Here is a 23,113-nt window from a genome sequence, read left to right as displayed (position 1 = left end):
GAGATAAAATGGATTACCATCATGATCAGAACTCCGAAATCAAAAGATCCAGCGCAAATAAACTTTACATTTTACAGATGCTCACATTCATTTATATTTATGTTCAAAAAGTAATTGGGTAAGAAATAAAATAAAAGGACAAAACTCAAATATTATATTCAATGATCAAATAATATCATACTCACAGGTTCAGTAAGCTGAGTAAGGAACAACGTATACCAGCAAGTCAACAAGATTCTTAACATTAAACAAGACCCCAGACATATAACAGTTATATACGTAGAGAATAACAAACCATGAAATAGTATTAAACCAGTAATAACAATTTCAGGTATGACAAACAGAAACAAAATAAAGGAAATCACCATGGCAACAGACACCAATACAACATGACAACACTCTGCATGCGTGTTCATTTTACAATTTTGGAAAGAAAAAATCAACTCTTTTAACAGAAAAGAAAGTAGCTACAACATAGGGACCTTGGTAAGGAAGCTGATAGGAGACACCCCATCACTAGGGTGTATGCTACTAGGTGGGGCCCAGAGAAATATCGTAAGCAAGCCAAAGCCATGTGGGAGAAGGGGGATAAGAGGGGAAGGAGGGGGAAGGAGAATTGTATTGGATATTTTGTGGGAGAGTCCAGAGCCTCTTGAATGCTCTGGGATTATCTTTTTCTTTCATTTTCCTTCTGTTATCTTGTAATTTATGCATACCATTTGCTGATATCAGTAATGTTCAATATAATATACAAGTTTCTATCTCAATTCTTGTTCAATCTCTACTCAGATCCTATCAGAAGCTAAGGGCCGATAGATTATATTACTTAGGTTGAGGGGAAAAAGTAAAGAATCAAAGTCAAAAGAACTCTTGCATGAGGAGGTGTGTTAAAGACATAAAACCACTCATAAACCTTCACATATAAGCATAAGCTCTTAGCAGAGTTGGTCCCTCACAATCTGATTCAGAATAATCTGTTACTAAAAGTTTGCAATTCTATAAGGTCAGATAGGGTCGATTAAAATAAATATAATCACGCAGCTGAAAGAACCGAAAATGACATTCCCTTGGGAACATTTTCACAATGACACCATTCTAATACATTTTATCGAGTTAACATATGCAACAATAAAGGTCCCAAGATCTATAATAATATTTCTTTCTGTACCATAAAAAAAGAAGAAATAACTCAAGTTATTAATAGTGAATATAATTCATTAATTGCTAGAAAATAAAAATAATGTATCGAGTTAAAACTCCTTAGAAGGCATTGACTCTCCCATCAAAGGGAACAAATATAAACAAACCTCTTTTGAAAATGATTGATTCATTGCATAATAATCAAAAAAGATTTGCAGTGTTGAGGACTCCTCAAGGGCAGGCTTCCAAGAAGATGGAACCTGTACAACCAATGCCAATTCCGAATTAAGAACTGCAAACTAGAGAAAAGCAAAGAACAACCATCTACTGACTCAGGAATATACCTGAACTGTACCAATCTCATCTGAACTTTCGTCATATGATGTCCCCATAAAATCAAATGATAAGCAACTAAGGGAAAGCATAAGAGACAGTTCCTGCAACTTGCTCCCAACTGCAAGTTTTACAGAAACAAAGCATAGTTACTAAATTCAAAATATGGAATAAGATGGAACTTTAAAAATGATTGTATAGTTCTATCGCTGTCATAACAAACGTTTAATATACCATCAGTTTTTAACTGGAAGAGAGAGGTTAATGATATCTGGAATATCTGGAAAAGTGATTGATCCCTAAAAGAGCTCGCTATCCTCCGTTGACGAGTAGCAGGTAAACCAGGATTGAGCTGAAAATACAAAAGAATACAAACATATAAGTAACAACAACAAAATCATAAGTTCAAAACCAAACTAGTTTTTCATCAGCACATGACAATGCCCCAAAGGATTCAAAAAGCAAAAGGTATCCAAGGAAATAGATTAGAAAAATAAAAAATAAAGTCCAATACCATGGGATAAAGTCCATTCTCCTTTACTGTTAACTTTGCCAAAAATTATGCTCAGAGATAGAAGAACCCAAACCTCAACATTATTAACAATTCTAGATTTCAAAATCTGTAAAGACCTATAAACAATCATTTCATACATAAAAAGTCATATCCTAAGGGGATTCTACCATCTCTTTGCTCCAATTTCTTTGTCAGTATAATAAATAATCCACTCCCATTGTCTTGCGAAGGAATATAAACACCTCAAGAGTCCAATACTAATAGAGTACTATTTGGTGTAAATAAATAGCGGATTAGCTATAAATGAATATGCTCTGACATGACGATAGAAAGAACACTTCTGAAGAAGTAAAGAAAATGTGTCCATAAAGTAACTTAAGCATTGTATTTGAAAGAAGGAATCTGAATAATATTGATTGGTTACACTATTTATAAAGACTAACAAGCCTAATGGGCCAAAGGGAATAAATCCAAAAAACTAATAAAATAAAATACAACAATTTTGATTATTTACAATACTCCCCTTCAAGTTGAGGAATGGATATTTATCATTCCCAACTTGCTAGATAGTTCTTGAAATCTATCGGTAGGAAGCCCTTTAGTCAAGACATCATCTAATTGACAACTAGAAGGAATAAATAGTAATCAATCCGATGTTTAGTTTCATGGGTCCGTCAAATTTCACTTTGAGATCATCTAGAATGATTTTCAGCCATAAAATTCACAAATACCTAGGGCCATGGCTCGAAATTCTACCTCTGCACTTAACCTAGCAACCACATTTTGCTTTTTACTCCTCCCTGTTACTAGGTTTCCATAAATAAGCATACAATAGCCCGAATAGATTGTTAATTAGTCAAAGACCCATATTAATCAGCGTCAGAATAAACTTCTAGAGATAGAGTTGCCCTTCTCCAGAATAACAATCCACTGCCTAAAGTGGACTTAAGGTATTGGATAATCATGCCTACTGTGTGCATGTGTTTTACCCAAGGGTCATGTATAAACTAGCTAACAATACTAACTACATAAGCTAGATCAGGTCTAGAATGAGTTAGATATATCAATCTTCCCACCTGTTGGTTTGTCCATTGTCAATAGAACATCTATCCTTTTCATTCCCCAATTCGTGATTCTGCTCAATAGGAGTACCGGAAGATTTACATCCAAGCTTCCCACTTCGTTAAAAAAGATAAAGGATATACTATCGCTTACAGATAAAAATATCTTCCTTTGAATGGGCTACTTCTATCATAAGAAAATATCTCAACTTCCCAAGATCTTTAACTACGATTTAGCAGTCAATTTCTATTGCAAAGCACATTTCTGAACTATATCATCCCTTGTGATAATAATGTCATCAACATAAGTGACGAGAATAGTAACCTCACCTCCTTGGGAGTGTGATACGACACCAGTACCAAAAGAGTATTATAGGAAACGTTATAGCATATTCCCATCTCTCAATACGTAGTAGAAAATATTTTAGAAGTGGATATGGATAATAAATACAGAGGAATGTGAAGTGTGAGGGCATCTTGAATCTTGGACTTGGATTGGAATTGGGAGAGAGTGAGGCCTCTCCAATTATCTCACATTATCCTTTATTGTTATTTCCTTTATTGTTATTTCCTTTATTGTTAGTGCTTTTTCCAATTCATTGTAATTTCCCTTTTGCTGTAATAGATTCTCTATTTTACTGCCATTTGGGTGTATTGTCTCTTGATTTCCATGAATATATAAAATCTGACTTTTCAAGCCAAATATTTCTCTATAAATTGTTTTTAATTTTGTAATTGACTTGGAGATTCCTATCAAATTGGTATCAGAGCTATCCAATCCGGATAGCTGTGAACCACACCAATCAGGAAAGAAAAAAAAATGAGAAATCAATTTTATAAAATTAAGATTCCTACGTTTTCTGGGTGAGAAGAAGCTTGGGGATGGTTGATTCGAGTTCAGTAATACTTCAAGGCAAAGGGAATTCCGGATACTAAAAAGTCATCGGAAGCTAGAAAGGCGTTCCCCGGTCAAGCTCGAATCTAGTACCGATTCTGGATCTGGCATAACCTAAAAGCTAGTTGGTGGACATTTTTAAAAGCTTTCTTCAAGGAATTTCAGCCTGACGTATGCTTAGAGGATGATGACGGATAAGTCCATGAAATATGACTTAGAACACATGGTTATTGATAAAAAAATGTGAAGAAGAAGAGTACTTTTTGGTTAATATTTAAATTCCAGTGACAATGAGTTGAAAATTCGGTGGTGTAAGAAAATTAATTGATTGTTAGTGTGTTTCAGGTAAAAAGAAGTGGAAGAATGGGCTGTGAGTTCAAAAGAGATAAGCCCAAACTGAAAAAAAAAGAGACACAAGGCAAATGGGCTGATGTTTAAACCAACCAAGCCCAATTCAAAATGAAAAGAGGAAAAGCAAGCTGAGAAGAGAACCGCGAGTAAGTTGTGTCCAAAGCAAAAGTTCAAGTCTTCAGATTTCTACCCACTCTTGACCACGCAAACCCTAAACACTCAGTCACAAAAAAAATACCAAATCGTGACCTAGCTCCCAAAACTTCATCTCACCATCTCAAACAGCCACAACTCCACACAGAACCACCGAACCCATTTCACAGAACCAACCACAAAAACCCCTTTTCTTGTAAGCTGTTCACAAAACTTTATTTCTAGAAGCTTTACCATAACAGAATCGTGACGTGGAGCGCTTGAGGAATGTTGGTGGGACGAGCGCGTGGAAGCTCGTTGAGAAGAGAAGGCGTGAAATCCATGCGTGTGAGACCGAGTATAAAGGAGCGAGAGATTTTTGTGGAGGGGGCTCTCCTCTTCTGTAATTTTCTTTTGCTTCGTCTCTTTTGGTTTACTGTATTTCTTCTTCTTCATTTCAATTTTAGTTTTAATTTTTTGGTACTGTAATGAATTTTTATTTGGACCTAAACCTGTCAGTACAGCACTGAGGATAATCCGGTTATTAGGACTCGTGCTGTATTTTTATTTTTTTGCAAGCTAAGTTTCTGTACGTTTGAATTCGTTTGCTGTTTGTAGTTCAACCCTTATGGGGAGGAGCTATACCTTTCGAGGTTGGGTGTAGGTTACCCGAACCACAGTAATGAATGTTTGTTAATTATTTTTGTTAAACTTTGATTCTCAGTTGTTTAATACTGTGCTTTTAACTAAATATTTTGTCGTTGAGGCCTGATGGTAGATATTATGTTAGGAAGTAGTCATTGAGAGGTGACTAATTCTGGAAATGTGTTAAGCACATGGACTTGAGTGTGAGAACATTCAAGGGCTGTTACTCAGAGATGAGGACAGCCACCATGTAATTTTGAACTTGTAATGTATGAGTCCTAGCTTCCTTTAGCACAGAGATGTGAAAATGAGTGTTGAGGATAAAATGATTTTAAGAGATTAAAATCAACAAGAAGTGATCCGTTAACTGGGAATTGAATTTTAATAAACTTTAATTGACCGTCATTTTATTGCTGTTGGGGAAGGTAACCGAAGCTCAACCTGTTTTTACAACCTATTTTTCACCAACTCAGATTTCTTGCCCTTTGATTTTTAATATTTCAATCATAGTTCTGTTTACAATTTCTCTATAAAAAAAAACTTTTTACATCAGATACCCAAACTGTTTTTCCTTCCATTTTTCACCCTTTAGTTCAAGAAATCAATTCTGAAAATACTAAAAAAATAGAGTCACTAGTCAGTAATATTTTAAATCAGTCTTGTGATTACTTTGTTTTTATTTTTACTCACTTTTTAGATTAAACTCAGTTTTAGCTATTGCAATTTTTAGTCAAGTTAAAAAAAGGCCAAAGATCCTTGTGAGAACGATATTAAGGTCTCAAATACGCCCTATATTACTTGTTGTCAGGTATACTTGCGCGTATACTTGCATAACTGTTAGCAAGGCAACAATGACGCCGGATCAGAGTATGAACAAATTAAAACAACTATGACTTCAGAGGCAGAGACGAGGAGTCCAAATTTAGAAAAGAAGATGAAAATAAATTGGGTAGAAGAGAAGAAAACAGAGACTGCGGAAGACAAAGTTGGAACGAAGAAGCCACAATCATCGAAGGTGGTGGCTAAACCACCATCACCCATGGATCCACCACATGCAGCCTTTCATGGCAAGGAGTTAAGTCGAAAATATGCAAAGAAGCGGCCGCCAAAATGTCTTGCAATAGAGAACGAGAAAAATAAAGATACAAACGTTATGTCAATGATGGAGCTGGAAAAAATTTTAGACTCAATGGCAACATGTGATGATGTGCGTAATAGCGACGCCATCAAGGGGAAGACAAAGCTGCATAGCAAAAAGCGGAGGAAAAAGAGGCGAGAATGGGTCATGACGATTCAACAGTAATGGTGGTTTCCCAAACGACAGAAGCAACCATCTTGGTTAGGGAATGAATCACACCAATTGAGCAATGTTACTGAAGCGACCCGAATTGTTACCAAACTGGCTAGTCATGTTTCTGTTTGGGTTTTACTAGAGGAATGAGCTTATAGGCCCAGGGTGCTGAGTGACTTAGTGAGACCCATATCTCAATATATTTCCCATCAAAGGTTAGTAAAATTGCTTGGCTTACAACGTCATTCATTGAGAGTTTCCTCCGAAGACCCAACACCTCATCATGCCCCAGTCTAGCACAGCTAATCGTCACTTGCCCTTTCATTCAAGATACCTCGGACCTGATGGAGAAGAGACACAATAGGTTACCTCTTCGGATTACCCCCAAGTTCTCGCTCCTCATGGTTGATGCATCGTGATTTGAAGATAGGATCGGATGATTGAAATTGATATAACATGTTCCAAGTCAGTTAGTTTCAAGTTTCAAGGTTGTAAGCTTGTCACAAAACAAGAAAATATGGATCGATTGAAGAGATTTTACAGGAGCACTACCTATGTTAACATGAAAGGGTCACCAGCAAGGTTTGGATTTGTACACGTTATTAGGTCAAGCTTTGGGTAACAGGTCAATAGTGTATCGATTTGTTTTTTTTTTATTATGCTCATCTTAGCTTTTGGGTTTGTTATATTCTAGATGATGCATCCTGTTTTGTTTTGGGGGCTTTATTGATGCAAGTGTCATATAGGGAAATGGTTATAGCTCAGAAGGTGTTCAATAAAATGCCTCAAAGAAGTGTGAATGATTGGTTTTCAAGGGTTTTTTAAATGTGGCCAAGCACAGGGGTGGAGTTTATGACTCTTACCTTCCATTCTTACTTGAAGCATACGACAAGAAATTTTGGTTGTATACTGCCACGAACTGTCATGGGGAAAGGGCTGCCAAGAACAATGCCATTATTTCACTTGTGTGAATCTTATTCTTTTTTTTTTTTTTGATAACAAATCTTATTCTTTAGTTCTTCCAATTTATGTAAGTTACATCATGAATATAGGCATTGAAGATGAGCAATGGGATCCCGGTGGACGTTATATAGCCTTATGTGTTAACTGGTCAATACATTTCAAGCAATGGGACCCTGCAAAATGATCATTACCTTGAGGACAAAGTGATTGTTATGGGGGGGAAGTATTGATATAACACCAATTCTAAAAGAATATTGTAGGAAGCGTTATAGCATATTCCTATCTCTCAATGCTGACTCAGCAAATTGGTTAGTTAGCAAAGAATATTCTAGAAGTGGATATGGATAATAAATAGAGAGGAATGTGAAGTGTGAGAGCATCTTGAATTTTGGACTTGGGTTGAAATTGGGAGAGAGTGAGGCCTCTCCAATTGTCTCACATTATCCTTTATTGTTATTTCCTTTACTATTAGTGCTTTTTCCAGTTCATTGTAATTTCCCTTTAGCTGTAATAGAGTCTCTGTTTCACTGCCGTTTAGGTGTATTGTGTCTTGATTTCCATGGATATATAAAATCTAACTATTCAAGCCAAATATTTCTCTATAATTTGTTGTTAATTATGTACTTTACTTGGAGGTTCCTATCAGAGTGTTTAGAGAAGAGAGTGTGATCTCCTTGACTCTACTAGCATCCCAATGATATCATAACCCTAGTAAATCTTCCAAACCAAGCACATGGAAATTGCTTTAATCTATACAGGGATTTCTTCAACCTGCAAACTTTGTTTTCTCCATTTGTGGAGTCAAATCCCAGTGGGATCTCTATATAAACTTCTTCTAGCTTGTCATTAAGGAAGACATTCTTCACATCAATTTGGTTCAAGTCCCAAATCAAAATGAAAAGCAAGGGACCATAGAACTCTCATGATATTCATTTTGATCACCGAAGCAAATGTTTCCTCATAATCAATGTCATAAGTCTATGTGTAACCATTGGCTACTAATCAAGCCTTATACTTGTCAAGAGTACCATCAAAATATATTTCATAGTATAAACTCATCTGCAACCCACTTCTTTATTTTTGCTTGGCCTATCAATAACTTCTCATGCTTTATTTTTTTCCGAGGCATTCATCTCATCATGCATGGCTTGCACCCGATTCTCATTATTCAATGCTTTGTGTGCTGATGTTGGGATTAAAATGGAATCAAGTGCTGAAATAAAAAATTTATACTGCACCGAAAGATTCTCATAAGAAACAAAATGATATACAGGGTGTTGGATAAAAGACCTTTACCCTTGCTTTAAAATAATGGGAAATTCATCGGGATTATAATATTAGGCTCAGGAACATAAGCAATAAAGCACTCAATACTTACCAATGGTAGCAGTATGGGTTTTTCTTCCTCCGATACAATAATTCCAGTGTCCCATCCTTTTGTAGATTAGCCTTTTCTACATAGATGAGGGCCATCTCAGATAAAGTATCAAATGAACTACCAGCCTCCACCTCTCATTAACTAAGTCTTCATCCTCATTATCATGTGGAGTAATACCTGGGGCAGATTCAATAAAGTCTAACTCAAGAGGTTTAGATGAAGGAAAGTGAAACTCAGTCTCACAGAAAAAGGACGAAGCTTTTGGACCGCTCCTCCCTGAAGATGAGGACGAGTGAAGAAGGACTCGTATTCATGAAAAGTGGCATCTATAGTGACAGAACTTACAACTAGGAGGATGATAACATTTTTACCCTTGTTTTCTCGAAAGAATAATCAAGGAAGACACACTGAAGAGCTCGGCGATCCAATTTTCTCTTGTACTATTTATGAATATGGACAAAGGCAACACATCTAAAGACCCGAGATTGAAGACTCTGCGTAACTAGAATAGAGGGAAAGAAAAAGGTCATATAATGAATAAGACTTACTTAAAAAGAAACAAATCTAGTACTTTTACCAAAGCACCAAACATAAGAATGAAAAAAAAAGCAAAGGGTTTAATACTATTGATTGCACTTGAAGGAAAAGACACACAATGGTGTTTTGCTAGCTCACAAACATCACAATAGAAAGAGTCTGCAAAAACAAAGGAAATATTCATTTCACTATGCTAAATGATGAGTGCCCCAAACGCTTGTGATGAAGCCAAATCAGAGATATTGGAGTTAACAAGTGTCAAGTCATCAGTAATTGATTATTGGAATCACTTGTAGCATGCTCTGGAATGAGATAGTACAACTCATCGTGCTCCTTAACAACTCCAATTATCCTCCCTGTGGTGAGATCCTGAATAACACAATATGTAGAAAAAAAGGTGATTGAACAATTCAAATCAGTTACAAACTTATAAGTGGAGATGAGATTGATGGAGTGTTAAGGAACATGAAGAACATCTTTTAAAACCAAGGAGGATTGAATTTGAATGTCATCGGAGCCCACAATTGATTTGTAGGATCCATCAACTATGACTATAGTATGGATACCAACAATAAGGTGACAGAAACAGCTTAGCTAGACAAGTCATATGATTAGTTTCACCAAAATCCATAATCCATAAATTTTTGAAGTTAGTGCAAGAAGCAAGAAGAGATGTATTGTGTGCTCGTACCAGACATAGCCAAAAAACAAGTGTCAGGAGGCTTACCAGGGGTATTAGAAATGGTCTTAAGTTGCTACAACTCTCCTCGCCAAATACTCACATATAAGGATGCCTTACCAAGTTTCTCTATAACTTTTTGCTTTCCATAAAGAAGAAAACACATGTCTTAGTGTGTCCAAACCCCTTAAAGTGTGTGCACCAATGTTCCACTGATGATAAAAGGAAAAGGGCAGCACAAAAAAAGAGTGGTAATTACTAACGAAGTCTCCATAACCCCTAACAACGATGGAAAGACCAAATCTATGGAACGAAAATCAAAGAGAACCAAAAAGCTCAGATCTTGACAAAAAAAAGGTCAGATCTTGGCCAAAAAAAAAACATCATGCGTGAGATCACAAACCCACAACCCAAATGATGTCCGTTGCACGAAGCAAGAGAAGATCTGAGAAGAGGAGGGTTGGGCGACCCCTTCTATGCTTGGTCAACAGTGAACGACCATCATAAAAGGTCATATGCACTGGCAGAAGGTGGCAAGTGATGTCTCTGCGCAGAGAGAAAAGACGGCGCGTGCAAGAGCATGGATGCTCCATTCGAGGTGGGTCTTACAGCGTTGGACAGATCGGCCCTTTTTGAGTATGTTGGGGTAGGTTTCAGTAGGAATGGTCACCGGAAAAATTTTCAACGAAACAAGAGCAAAGGCAAGGGAAGCACGACTACTAAACGCACTAAAGGTGAAGAACAATCTTACACAGGAGGCAACAACTGAGACAGAAAGTAGGCTTAGGGTTTTGCGGAAGCAAATCAGAGCTCCAATGCCAACTTGATAGAAAGCAAATCAGAGCTCCAATGCCAACTTGATAGAAAGCAAATGAATAATATTAATTCGTAGAAAAACATGTACAAGTGTTAAACTATTTATTAAAACTAACTGGCCTAATGGACCAAAGGGAATAAAGCCAAAAAAATTAGTAAAACAAAAATACAATAATTTCGATTATTCACAACAATTGTCATATCATCACTCTCAAATGCATAATGTTTGCTTTATAGCATTTGCCCCCAGTTACCAAAGGAGAGTAGGTGGATGGTAGGTTACAAGTAAGATCAACCTAAATTTTTTATTGGTACTAACCATATAACGGTAATATGAGGCTAATATCGGTAATTGATATCATTTTCATGGTTGTCAAAATTAAAATCTTACCAAAGATCCAAAAGGGGTGACAAGATAATAAATTGTGGAATTTTAACGGTATTAACAGTTGAATTACGATTTCAATTATAATAGATTCCAAATATAAAATCGACAAAAGAACTTAAATATAAAAAGGCAACTTCAAATCATTATTAAATTTAACAATCAATTTTTATTAATAATATAAAAAAAAGTATTCTGCTAATTCAAATAAAAAAAATGAAAATGACCGAAATCCAAAATTTGTAAATGTGAATAAGTAAAACAAAAGTGTAAAGGGATAGATTTGAAATGTTGACATGTTATTCCAAAGTGGAAAACAACTCTTTCTCTCTCTTCAAGGGAAGATGCTTTCTTTTTCTGTCTCACTCTTCCGATGACCAAAATTTGCTTGCAAGTGATTGACCTCTCCGTGCATGTAGTCTCTGACAACAACTGCAAACGACTTCCCTCTTCTCTCTCACACTCACCTACCTAAGAATCTCGGTTTTTTCCCCAAATCGCAAAAACGGAGAAATCGTCCAATCCCACTGATTTTACAAGTTTCCACTACAAACCTAAATGATCTCAGCTCTGGACAATTTATTTGCGATTTGGATTGCTATAGAGTAAAAAGTCAGAGGAAAAAAATTGACCTACACAACTTTAACAACCATGACCATTTTGATACCCTATCTCGGTGAATCCCATACAAAGCAGTTAATATTGGATAGCAACACAGGGCAGGCAACACAAAAATGATGTATCATGTACCAGACCGCAGGGTAGTGACCACACTGAATATAGCATATGCACATCATAGATGCATAAATCTCAAAACATAATCAACTCAAGACATACTCATCATTAATACTGAAAAGTTATAGCTTAAAGACACAATCATTAATAATCTAAGGCAAAACTAATAACAATAAATCAATAGCAATGAAAAGCATCACAAAATAAAAATACAGAGCTAGAAAGTGCAAAACAGAGGGTGCATGAGGCAGGTATTGTGAAACATAAGATATCGACTCTAACCTGATTTATCTCGGAAACAAGCTGATTCAATATCTTCAAACCTATAGAATAATGATATTGTGCCTGCTGAAAGCATTCTCTTTGTAAGATTAAAATTTCAATGCAATTCGAAGGGTAATACAGAAAGAAAAGAAGCAAAAATGGGCCAAAAAAAAAAACAAAGCAAAAACAAAATATTGAATAAAAAGGCCATAAAATGCTAAATCGCAATAGGGCAGCTACAAAGAAGAAACTTGCAAATATATGTCCAAGATTGGATAAACGTTCCAGCATGGTGGCAATTAACAAAACTAGCTTATGACAATCATACCCTATTCCTAACTCCTAATGGGTTTTCAAACTCCCAATTAAAAAATATTCGTAAAAGAACAATAATATAAATAAGATTAAAACATAAATATTTTTGTTATAAAACAAGGTATAATATCAAATCCCCCTAAACTTTTCATTTCAAGATCAGACCATCAAAATCCTTCATTATAATAAGACTCAGAAAATAAATTACAGAAGAAGGACTTCATTTTTGTTTCAGAACACATTGAAGACAAGGAAAAAAAAATAAGGGAGAACACGATATCCTCATAAAGGAAACAAAAGGGACATGAAAGAGAAATAAGAGACAGATATCCAAAAGAAACAAAATCACATTCCAAAAAAAAACTAAGCACATCTTAGCCAAATCACAATATGAAGTTCTGAATATTAAAAATTCATGTAGAGAATGTTGGCCTTTATGGAATTCTTTGTTTGGCTTTTTGGGAGAATGTTGGGTGTGTCCCAAGTACTTGGATCAGTTTTTCCCTAACCAGTTTCCATGATTTTGGTAGAAGAAAAGAAGCTTAAGTAATGTAGCAATGTGTCATATTTGCTAAACTTTCGTGCATTTGGCTGGAGTGGAACTCTTACATTTTTTAGAATATCTCTTCAGACCAGCAGTTGCTTTGGGATAAGATTAGGCATTTGGATTCCCTATGGAATAAAGCACATGACCTTTTTAAAGGGGCATCCTTACGAATATGTTGAGGGATTGGATAACTTTACTCCATTAATGTCTGTTGTTCCTTCAAGTTTACTTTATATTTTCTCTTTTACAAGGAAGATTTCTTATCCTACTTTCCCGGGTTAACATTCTTGTCTTAGTCTCAATAAATTTCTTTTGTTATTCCAAAAAAAAAAAAGTAAGCACATTGTTAAAATATCTAAAGGATATCGTATATTATTAAGATTATATCTTAATATAGTTTAGAATATCCTAGAGGATCTCTTAGGGTTTAGTTTCCCTTTTTCCTTATATTTCATGATTTGTTTCCTTTTTTAGGAGTCTCCCATTTAGTGTGAATAGAGATTAATGCTTTGTCTTTTATATCACATCGATCACTTCATATCACCTCAATATACAATTCAGTCTTCTCGTGTTTTCTCCATCTAGAACTAAATCCCTATAATTTGAATACCGTACCAAAGCAATATCATTATATTTTTCTTTCCTACGAGATCTCCAACCGACACCTGTTGAACTGGATAGGGCCACTGTCTATTGGTAGTCATCCACCACTTTTTCACTGCACGTCCACCATACCTACAGTCTTTCCTCGTTTGATATGCTTCGCATAAACGGCAAGAAACATGCAAGTTACAATATGGCCCCATCAGTCTTTTAACCAGATGCAAATTGGCCCCGTTGGATTTTGTCTAAGAGTCTGGCCCCGTCAGCATTTGTCCCAGATGCTCGCTAGCCCAAGCTGCCTCTTTCGACTTCCTAGCGTGAAGTTTTACCTCCTTTTTTAGTTTGTTAGCTTTGCTTGACGGTTGTCTTCCTCGTGCTTTGGTTGGGTCTAATACATTTTCGTGATTTGTAGCTTCCAAATGTTATTCTTGATGAACTTAGAAAGTTTTTAAGTTCTTCCTGTGTAAACTTATTTGCCAAGACATTTGTGCCGAAGGTCATTCTAGCGAAGACATTTTTTTCCTTGGTCACACAATATTTCAACCAACTCTTTGAGCCAACGGTAATTATAGCAATATTCTTAAGTTATCTTTCCAGTAATACTCAACTCTAAGACATCTCCGGCATTCTTGAGTTGCCTTTCCAACCATGTTTTGTGAAGGCTAGATATATATATTTTTTAACGATTTATTTGCAACAAGCTTAAAGTTTAGTAAATTTTAACTTGAGGGAGAATGTTAGAAAATCTAGAGAATATCGTATAATATTAAGATTATATCTTCATATAGTTTAAGAGTATCCTAAAAGATCTCTTAGGACAGGTTTCATAATTTCCTTATATTTAATTATTTGACTCCTTATTTTAGGAATCCCCAATTTAATATGAATAGGGATGAGTGCTTTTTTTATTATCATATCAATATACAATATTTTTCAATCTTCTCCCTTTTTCTCCATCTAAGCTAAATCCCTAAATCCATATAATTTCAACACACACAATTTTTATCATTAATAAATAACAATTTGAAGTATTAGCAGATTTTTAAGTACTCAATATTTTTTATTCTTTTGAAGAATAAGTGGAATTTTATAGAAAGTCATCCAAGGGTTCAAAACTTTATATTTTATACATGTAAGTCATATGATAAAATCCCGAGCATAGGAAACAAAACAAAACAAATCTGGATACAAAAGAAAGACAAGAAGCTGAACAAAACTGGGGTTTTATATTGAATTTCTGAATTCTGTAGTAGAAACCATTTTCTCTAGAAAAATATTGAAGCGGCCAAGCTTTACAAGTTGTGCAGAAATCAGTGCTTCAAAGCATTTGCAGTTATGACTTCTCCATTGAAACTTTCCTAAGCAGCTTATAAAAATCCTATCAGCCAGCCTCTCACTCTCTCTCTCTCTCTCTCGCAAAGTGGAATTTATTAAGAAAAAAGAAGAGAAACTCAACAAGCTCTGAAGTGTGACATACACCCAACTTTCTAATGGACCAGATATCTAAACCACAAAGCCCAAGCCACCAGAAAATGCAAAAGCAACTAGAGAAAGTGCTTTCTATGGGTTACCTAATACATAGCAAGTCATTAGCATTAATCCTATTAACCATTAATCCTATTAACCATCACAGACTAAACAAAAGCTTTGACCTTCAATGCTGGCTGCTGCCATAGATTTCTAAAGCAATCCAGAATTATTATAAATAATTTGCACTTTTTTGCGGAAAAGTGATTATGCAAATTCTATGGGGGAAAAACAGAATCTGGTGCTTCCAACTTCCAAGAATACTTCAAGGGGAGCAAAATTTTCCAAGAAAAATATGAGAAACCTAAATAAAACTGGTTAGATATTAAGAGTTGATGAATGCGTATTAATCTCTTAACCATCCCCACATGCCCTAGCCGACTAGACTCAAAAGCATTGACCTAAAGCTACTTTACATTCAGCTTTGATGTTATGAGTGAGGGCAATTCTTGTACACAGCATTATCCTTCTATATTTGCAAAGAGACTATTTCGGGAATTTGAGCCCGTGACCTTTCAGTCACAAAGGAGCATCTTTATTACAGCTTCAAGCTCACCCTACTTTTAATGAGGCAATAGAGGAACATCAAACCAAAAGCATAAGCTATTCATTGAAAGGGGAAAAAAATTGTTTAAGAACTAATATGATTTCCATTAATGTATGAAATATGGACTCCTTTAACTTAGAACATCTAGCAAATGGAATGTGCTAAAACAAAATGGCCATGAGCTTTCCAAAGAGTCATATTCACATGGATGTAGCTATGTTATAAAAACATGTCATGTCACCTGACTCAAGAAGTTCATTGCCTCTTTAACAACCTCCCTGAATCTTTCATCATCAAGCCAGCCAAACTTTGTAATGCGACAAAAGAGTTGGATCAAGGATCCAAGCACAAAGGGCTCCAATTCAGGTCCTTTGCTGGCCAGATAGTTTATGAGATAGTTTCCTTCAGAAAAATTGCAATTTGATCAATTTGGGAGAAAAGAAAATAGAAAATGAAGCAACCATAATATAGAAAAATTGACAGCAACACAATCCAAAATTATGAACCCAAATTTCCTAAAAACAACCTGAAATGTAAACAGGTTAAAATCTCCCTTGGATGATCCATAAAATAGGTTGATACCAATTCGAGAACGGAGAGGTTAATACGTGCAAAAATATGTAATACCTAATAGACTACAATTATTGAAGAATGTAACTAATAATGCTGAAACCTCAGTCAGTAAAATCTGTTTAGGCAAAAGACCAATAATATGTTTTTGCCCACAGACCCAAGCCAAATATATAGAGCCCCAAAAATACTCCTAGTCATAATCATCTGCAAGCAAACAAGAATATTACGAATATCAATCCGAAGCTGTAAAGGAAGGCTTTGCTCTGTCACTTGCTTCAACAAGCTCGAACTAGCCAACATCAATGCATACGGAGAGGATGCATTGTCCAGAACATATTGGCACTGAGAAATGTAGTCAGCATTTAAGGAAAAGCATTTCAGGGTACTTTCAGCATGTGCTCGCTCAACAGAGTCCTGCGAGTTATAAAGCTTTTCACACAATGCTTCCAGTTGTGCTAAAGTCTCCATTCTTCACTGCTTAGGAAGTGTATCCAAGAATTCAGATGAAGTCAGTTCTTCCCCTTTTTCCACGTATAACCAATATAAATCTACAAGATTTCATATGAATTCAAGTATATATTTAGAGGTGGAAACACAAAAAGAATCTAAAGAAAGCCTCAATTCAATACAAATCATTAGACACCATCAACATCGATCAAATTGGATATACTAACACAAAAATGTTAAATGTTTACAGGTGTACAAGATAATGTTTTCAAATCTGAAACTGTTTGAATTACAAGAATACTCTAAAAAACAAATATAGCTCTGCATATAAGGATCATGGCAGAATTCATCAGCAAATCCAGCCACAATAGCACTGGTCCAAGAAATGAGCAGTATAGGCCTGACAGAAGAAAAAAAAAGTCAATTATTTCAAAACTTGATACATGATACAGAACCTTCAACTAAATAAAACAGATGTTTTTCACCACACAGTAGAAAAAACAAACACATAATAAACAACTTTCATTCATATAAGACATTTCTTTATCAAGAAATTGTTTTAATTTCTAAGTGAATCTTGTTAAGGCCTTAAGAGAAACAGCATTAAAACATGACAAACATAAGCAAGTACCTAAACCTGTATGAATGGATATGTATTACACAGCCTTCAAGGCTAAAATTTTGAAGTGTATAAATTAACTTATCGAAACATGAAACATAGATGTGCCCTACTTCTCATTGCTCCATAAGCCAATCCTCTCCATTTTAGGAAATAAGTTCACCCCAAAAACTTAATCAACAATTGCAACATGCACAAAACATTGCTTATGGTATCCACTCTGCCTTCCCCTCTCTTCAAATCATGAACAATCACAGTTCACCAAGCAGTACAACAACAATAACAAAACAAGGTCAGCATGTGAGGTGACAATAAACATGTTCTTCGCTCAATAGCACTTAGTGATCCAGAAGAGAGAATAAAGCTACGCACGAATGAAAGAAAAAAAAAAACAGTTTATCAATCACAACAACATATAAGAAATATATCATCAACACAAATTTCGACAGCACTACGCACACGCAGCAGTCAAATTCCGAAACACAGGAATTGACATTCATTTCTTATTAGGAGTCGGTCAAGAGAGGGTGAAAACATGTTTAGATTCAACAAGGCAAGGTGTTTGAGCACTCGATCATCGATTATAGTGATTTACACACATCGAAAGAGCAGAAAAGGATCGGGGGGAAAAAATAGTCCATTTGTACACAAACACCGAGCGTTATAAGGGATACCTAAGATCGAGTTCTGAGATTAAGAAGGAAGTGTTCTTACCGAGAGCAACAATGGCGTAACTGCGAGAGCGAGTTTCCGAAGATTCTAGAGTTTAAGCGAAGCTGTGAGTTTGTTGTGGGAAGGGATAAGAGCGAGGAGTATCAGTTTCAGAGTTTGAGAAGCAATGAAAAATGAGGTCATGTTGCGGTCCTTAGAACTTTTATAGGACGATTACCCCCACGCACGTTTTTTGTATTCTTCTATCTCTCCGTGTGTCCGTGCGGGACCCACCACCGCAGAATTTCTTCAGAGGTTGGAGTGTACATTTATGTACACACTACACAGATAGTCTGATACCTCTTTTTTTTTTTTTTTTTTTTACAGATGCCGCTTATTTTCATTTGTGTTTAGTAGGCTCCCATTTTGTGGTTTTAACTTTGGGTTTAACATCTCTCCTCTCATAGAGAGATTGAAATTTTCCAGGGGAAAGAAAATTTTGTAGAGTCCACAAGTTTTTGAAAATATAAAAAATAAAAGCACAGAATTTGAGCTTACACAACATGAAAAATACACTTCTCCATCAAGAAGAGAAGTGTATTTCCCTTTAACTTTTATGTTGACAAGGAAAAAAATGTACGTGCTAGGAAAATTGAAAATTTAATTTGAATTGTAAATATAAGAGTTGCGATGACAAACATAAAATATAATGAGTGTTAAATATTAAGGGGCATTTGGTAGAGAAGAAATTTTTATTTACTCGGAAATCATGATTACTAGAAATAAAGTTAGAATATCTGTTTCTCGGTAATGTTATGAAAAAGCTATTTGGTAGGTAAAAATATTATCAGAAATTTTAGTTTATTTTACTGTGTTTGGTTGATGATAAATATTGGTGAGAATATGTGAGAGTTTTACGAAAATGACCTCAGTGGACACTATTTAGAAACAAAAACATCATTGCACGAAAATGAGTATTTCTTCTGGGCGAACTCTTTGACCATTGTATCAGCTTGAATATTCGTAGATCGTGATTTATGTACTAGACTTCTTCCTCCTTGAATATTTGATGTGCCAAGTGAGTACAGCGTCGAATGTGGCATTAGTTCTTCATATACTTCATTTGAAGTTTTTTTTTTTTTAAGTTTATATTAAACTGGACAAAAAAGGTAGGGTGCTTATTATATATGTGTGTCTTTAAAAAAAACTTAGCTTTCTGCCTTACTATTTCTAACCAGATCATATGTTGATGCACATGGAATTGGTTCAGAGTCCAAGTCAAAAATAAACTTTGATTTTGACTTGTGGGTGTCTTTTGCACATTTGATTGCTTGTGGAAAAGCACAAAGGCAGGGAACAAAGAAGCAATCCAAGTCTTGCATAGGTAAACCTGAGCAGGAGGATGATATGAATGTTGGTCTTCACTCTTCTCCTTCTGTTGCTTCATGTCCTGGGTTGCCTTAGGTTTTCAGGCTTTCGAAATTGAAAGATGCTACAAATGGGTTCAACGAGTTTAATGAAGTTGGTAGGGGAAGTTATGGCTTTGTTTACAAAGATGTATTGGCAGATGGGAGAATGGTTGCTATGAAGAGAGACCAGTTATGAAGACCAGTTGTCACAAACGAAGGGTACAATTGTCCCAAAATATCAGACAACATTTCCTTAGATCGGGAATTTAACAAATACCACCTCTTTGGTGGTAATTTTTGGATGTAAACTGAATCACATTTTGGTCATAAGATCAATTACAGGGCAAACTGGATACCCGGGTAACTCATATCAAAGCTCCTACCAAACGTGGCCAAGTACGAAAGGCATTTTAACTTTCCCGGTATTTTTACAAACATCCCTCTACCAAACAGGCCCTAAGAGAAAAGTGTATGTCATTTTAAAGGATGTAAAGTTGTGTCATTTTAAGTGAGAGAAAGAGATAAATTATAGGGAAGAGAGAGTGGACAAAAAAAGTAAAGATATGGGTCCCAACTCTTTGTGAGAGTGAAATGACACAAGTTATGTCATTTAAAAGGACAAACACTTTTTCAGTGATATATTGTGTCTTAAAATACAAAAAGTTGTCATTAATGTGCTTGTTTGTAATGGATTGGAATGCTTTCCGACAACTTTACCTAAGGGAAATTGTTATTGTTAGTCTAAAGACCCTCAAAAACAATTATGGCCTCTTCCTACAGGAAATGAAATTATATAGTTTAGGTTAGATCAAATCATATGACTCAATATATTTTGTCAGAATAGATATGGCAATAAAGTGGATTATCTCATGTGTTAATTAATATGATTATATAATTTAAGAAAATTTTAACCATATAAGAATGGATTAATAGTAATAAGGGAAGAGAGAAAAAAGTATATAAGGATTGGAAGTTACAAAATCATAACTGTTAATTTGATTATTAATGGTCAAGATCATCTCACATGATATAGTCATGTTAAATAACATATGAAATGATCCATTTCCGACAAATTCAAACTTTTAAAAAAAATTATTAGAATATTCAAATTTTATTAATTTCTAGAATGCTTCGACGTCTTTTATGAAACATGTTTTGGCATAATGATTAATACCTAAGGCGATTGATCATTTATAATATTCACTTACAACTTTAATTTTGATTAGCTGATTAACCAATGGCAAAGTTTGGTATTTCAAATTAAAAAAATATTAGAATTGTCAAATATTATTGATTTCTAGAATGCTTTGATGTCTTTTCTGAAACATGTTTTGGAATAAAGATTAATGCCTAAGGCGATTCATTATTTTATAATATCCACTTATAATTGTAATATTGATGAGCTGATTAACCAACGGCCAAGTTTGGTAATTTAACCTAATCAATGACAGCCGCCATCATCTAATACACCTAAGAAATAAATATAAGGGAAAAGAAAATATTGTTTTCTATTTGTAACCATAGTTGTCAATAGCAGTTAGCGGCCGACCCTGAAAATGGTATAGTGATGTAGCGCATAGCGGTATTGCCGCTACGGTGAAGTATTAATGCCACATATATTATACTAACAGAACAGTCTAACAAATATAAATGCTCAACTCTGACCATCATATATGCCATGCATACTATTATTGTGTACTTATTGTACATATATTAATATTGTGTGGCTTTTTTTAGGCATTGCAAAAAGAAACTGAGCGGATCAAGTACCAGAGAAATATGACACCTAAGGAACCATTTAATCAGGTGTCAGAGAAGATCTAACCATGGCATAACACAACAATACATTACAGTTAGAAAAAAAGGAAAAGAAAGGGACTCTTACAATTGCAAATTTCAATGTAAATCGAGCTTCGATCAAAAATGATGCCCTTAACCTTGTGAATATTAAATTATTTTTTATTTTTTTGTTATTGTAAATGTGAATATTAAATTTGAGCAAACACAGTTGATAATTTGCAAAACAGGTTTCTTTATTTAATGGTCAATTATTTGATATGCGTTGTGCCACAAATGTTCTTAACATCATGGTTCAGCATGCTTTGGGAGTTGCAGCTTGTAAGTGAAATAGTCAATAACATTCGAGAAACTATTCATTATATTAAAAGTTGAATAACTATTCTTTACATTAAAAGTTCACAAACTTGTATCCAAAAAACTGCACAAACTATACTGGCACAATGATATAATCAAATCAAATACAAGTGAACTAATGAAGAAAATCATCATCTCCAGATTCTCCATCAAATTCCAACAAATCTTCTCCTTCACTTTCATCTTCACTTGAACTAAGCTTATAGATGTGCTCTTCCTCATCATCAATTTCTTCATCAACAACTTCATTCATCATTGCCAACCCCGTAGAGCTTAAAATTGAAGTCCTAGATACAATAGGTACAACTTGGTTAACCATTCTTGTTCCTCTTGTCTGCAGCCTTGTGTATGTTAGAGGCTCTCCAACCCCACTTGCATCAGCAACAACTCCCAAAGTCAAAGTATCATCACAAAAAATATTCTCATCTTCAACATTATCTTCACCTACTTCTCCCACCAACCACTCATTGCTATCATCAATGTCTTTTAGGATAACGGGATCAATCACATCGTGACTATCATAGCGATGTTTAAGAGCTTGATTGTACTTAATAAAAACCAAATCTTGCAACTTTTGATGCTCAAGCCTACTTCTCTTTTTGGAAAGAATCTATCTCATAATTAATAATACAAAATATTAGTTTCTTCGCTTCATAACCCATATATCAAATGTAACTATATAGAAAATATTATGTGTTCAAAAGTACTCCAATTGTGCCGACACCCGGATGAACTACAAGCCAAACTCATCACCTAAATGGCAAAGTCTCTCAAATTTGGAGTTTGAGAGCCATACAACTTCCACCATTGAGCTATAATTCCATAAGAAGCGTTTATTGTTAGCAACTTAGCATTAATATTTAATAACAATAAAGAGGCATTCAACAATCCTATATAATAACAATATAGAGGCACTCTTGGCAGTTCTATATAATTAATAACTTGAAATTCACGTTTACATACTTGGAGCTAATAAAGTCCTTTGCCTTATTGCTGACTTGATACCAAAGAGGCCTTTAGCAGTTCTATATGATTCTAATTGCATTGTAATTGTATCATTTTCTTCCTCATTTGCACTTAGCCTTTCAATGCATTTGAAAAGGCCATCCATCACTTCTCTATCATTTCCAATTGAATCATTGCCATAAAAGAATTCAAGATTTAGATAATGGCCCGCTGTGTAACATCCTCGTCTCGAGCCGGTTCAATTAACATGCATATGATATAAACAGAAACAGCGGAAGACTTAACTTACGAAAATACGAGCTAACTTTTTCTTTTTCTACTTTAATTCTTATTTGGCGTAAACGAAAATCGGGCAGAGTTTCCTCTATAAATTGGACAACTGGGGATTTTCCAATCCCACTCAGAAGCATTTCCTAATAAACAGTTTATACAACATATCAATTCAGAAATACCAAGTATCCAAATATAATCACATATCCATCCATGGGCGCATGCATAACATGGCTCCGTGCCACTATATCTAACAGCATGCAATCCAAGACGTAAACATATCTGAATACTACATCATCATATAACGTGCCTGAATACTCAAATGTACATACATCAAACTGACAGACATGTACAAAACATATACAG

General features: G+C 35.1%; 1 protein-coding gene across 4 annotated transcripts in view; it reads right to left on the bottom strand.

Moving 5' to 3' along the window:
* LOC133304431 (uncharacterized) overlaps positions 1-18,221 on the bottom strand; it is an 85,849-nt gene extending 67,628 nt beyond the window's left edge. For 2 of the 4 annotated variants that reach the window (XM_061504466.1, XM_061504467.1), the window contains exons 1-7: positions 18,012-18,221; positions 16,459-17,078; positions 15,900-16,060; positions 12,138-12,203; positions 1,708-1,825; positions 1,485-1,594; positions 1,308-1,400 (exon numbers count right to left, since the gene is read on the bottom strand). In XM_061504466.1, coding sequence (XP_061360450.1) covers positions 1,308-1,400; positions 1,485-1,594; positions 1,708-1,825; positions 12,138-12,203; positions 15,900-16,060; positions 16,459-16,699 — 789 coding nt within the window. In that variant the 5' untranslated portion in view covers positions 16,700-17,078; positions 18,012-18,221. Of the gene's footprint in view, positions 1-1,307; positions 1,401-1,484; positions 1,595-1,707; positions 1,826-9,530; positions 9,610-12,137; positions 12,204-15,899; positions 16,061-16,458; positions 17,079-18,011 lie in introns of those variants that run through there. The other 2 variants (XM_061504468.1, XM_061504469.1) reach the window with 2 other exon arrangements.
* Positions 18,222-23,113: the final 4,892 nt, after the last annotated feature.

This window comes from Gastrolobium bilobum, unplaced genomic scaffold (genome assembly GCF_033153095.1).
Source record: "Gastrolobium bilobum isolate Gb01-03AN ecotype WA unplaced genomic scaffold, APGP_CSIRO_Gbil_v1 utg14467, whole genome shotgun sequence".
Lineage (NCBI taxonomy): Eukaryota > Viridiplantae > Streptophyta > Magnoliopsida > Fabales > Fabaceae > Gastrolobium > Gastrolobium bilobum.
Note: the sequence above shows the minus strand (reverse complement) of the source record. Positions and strands in the feature narration are given on the sequence as shown.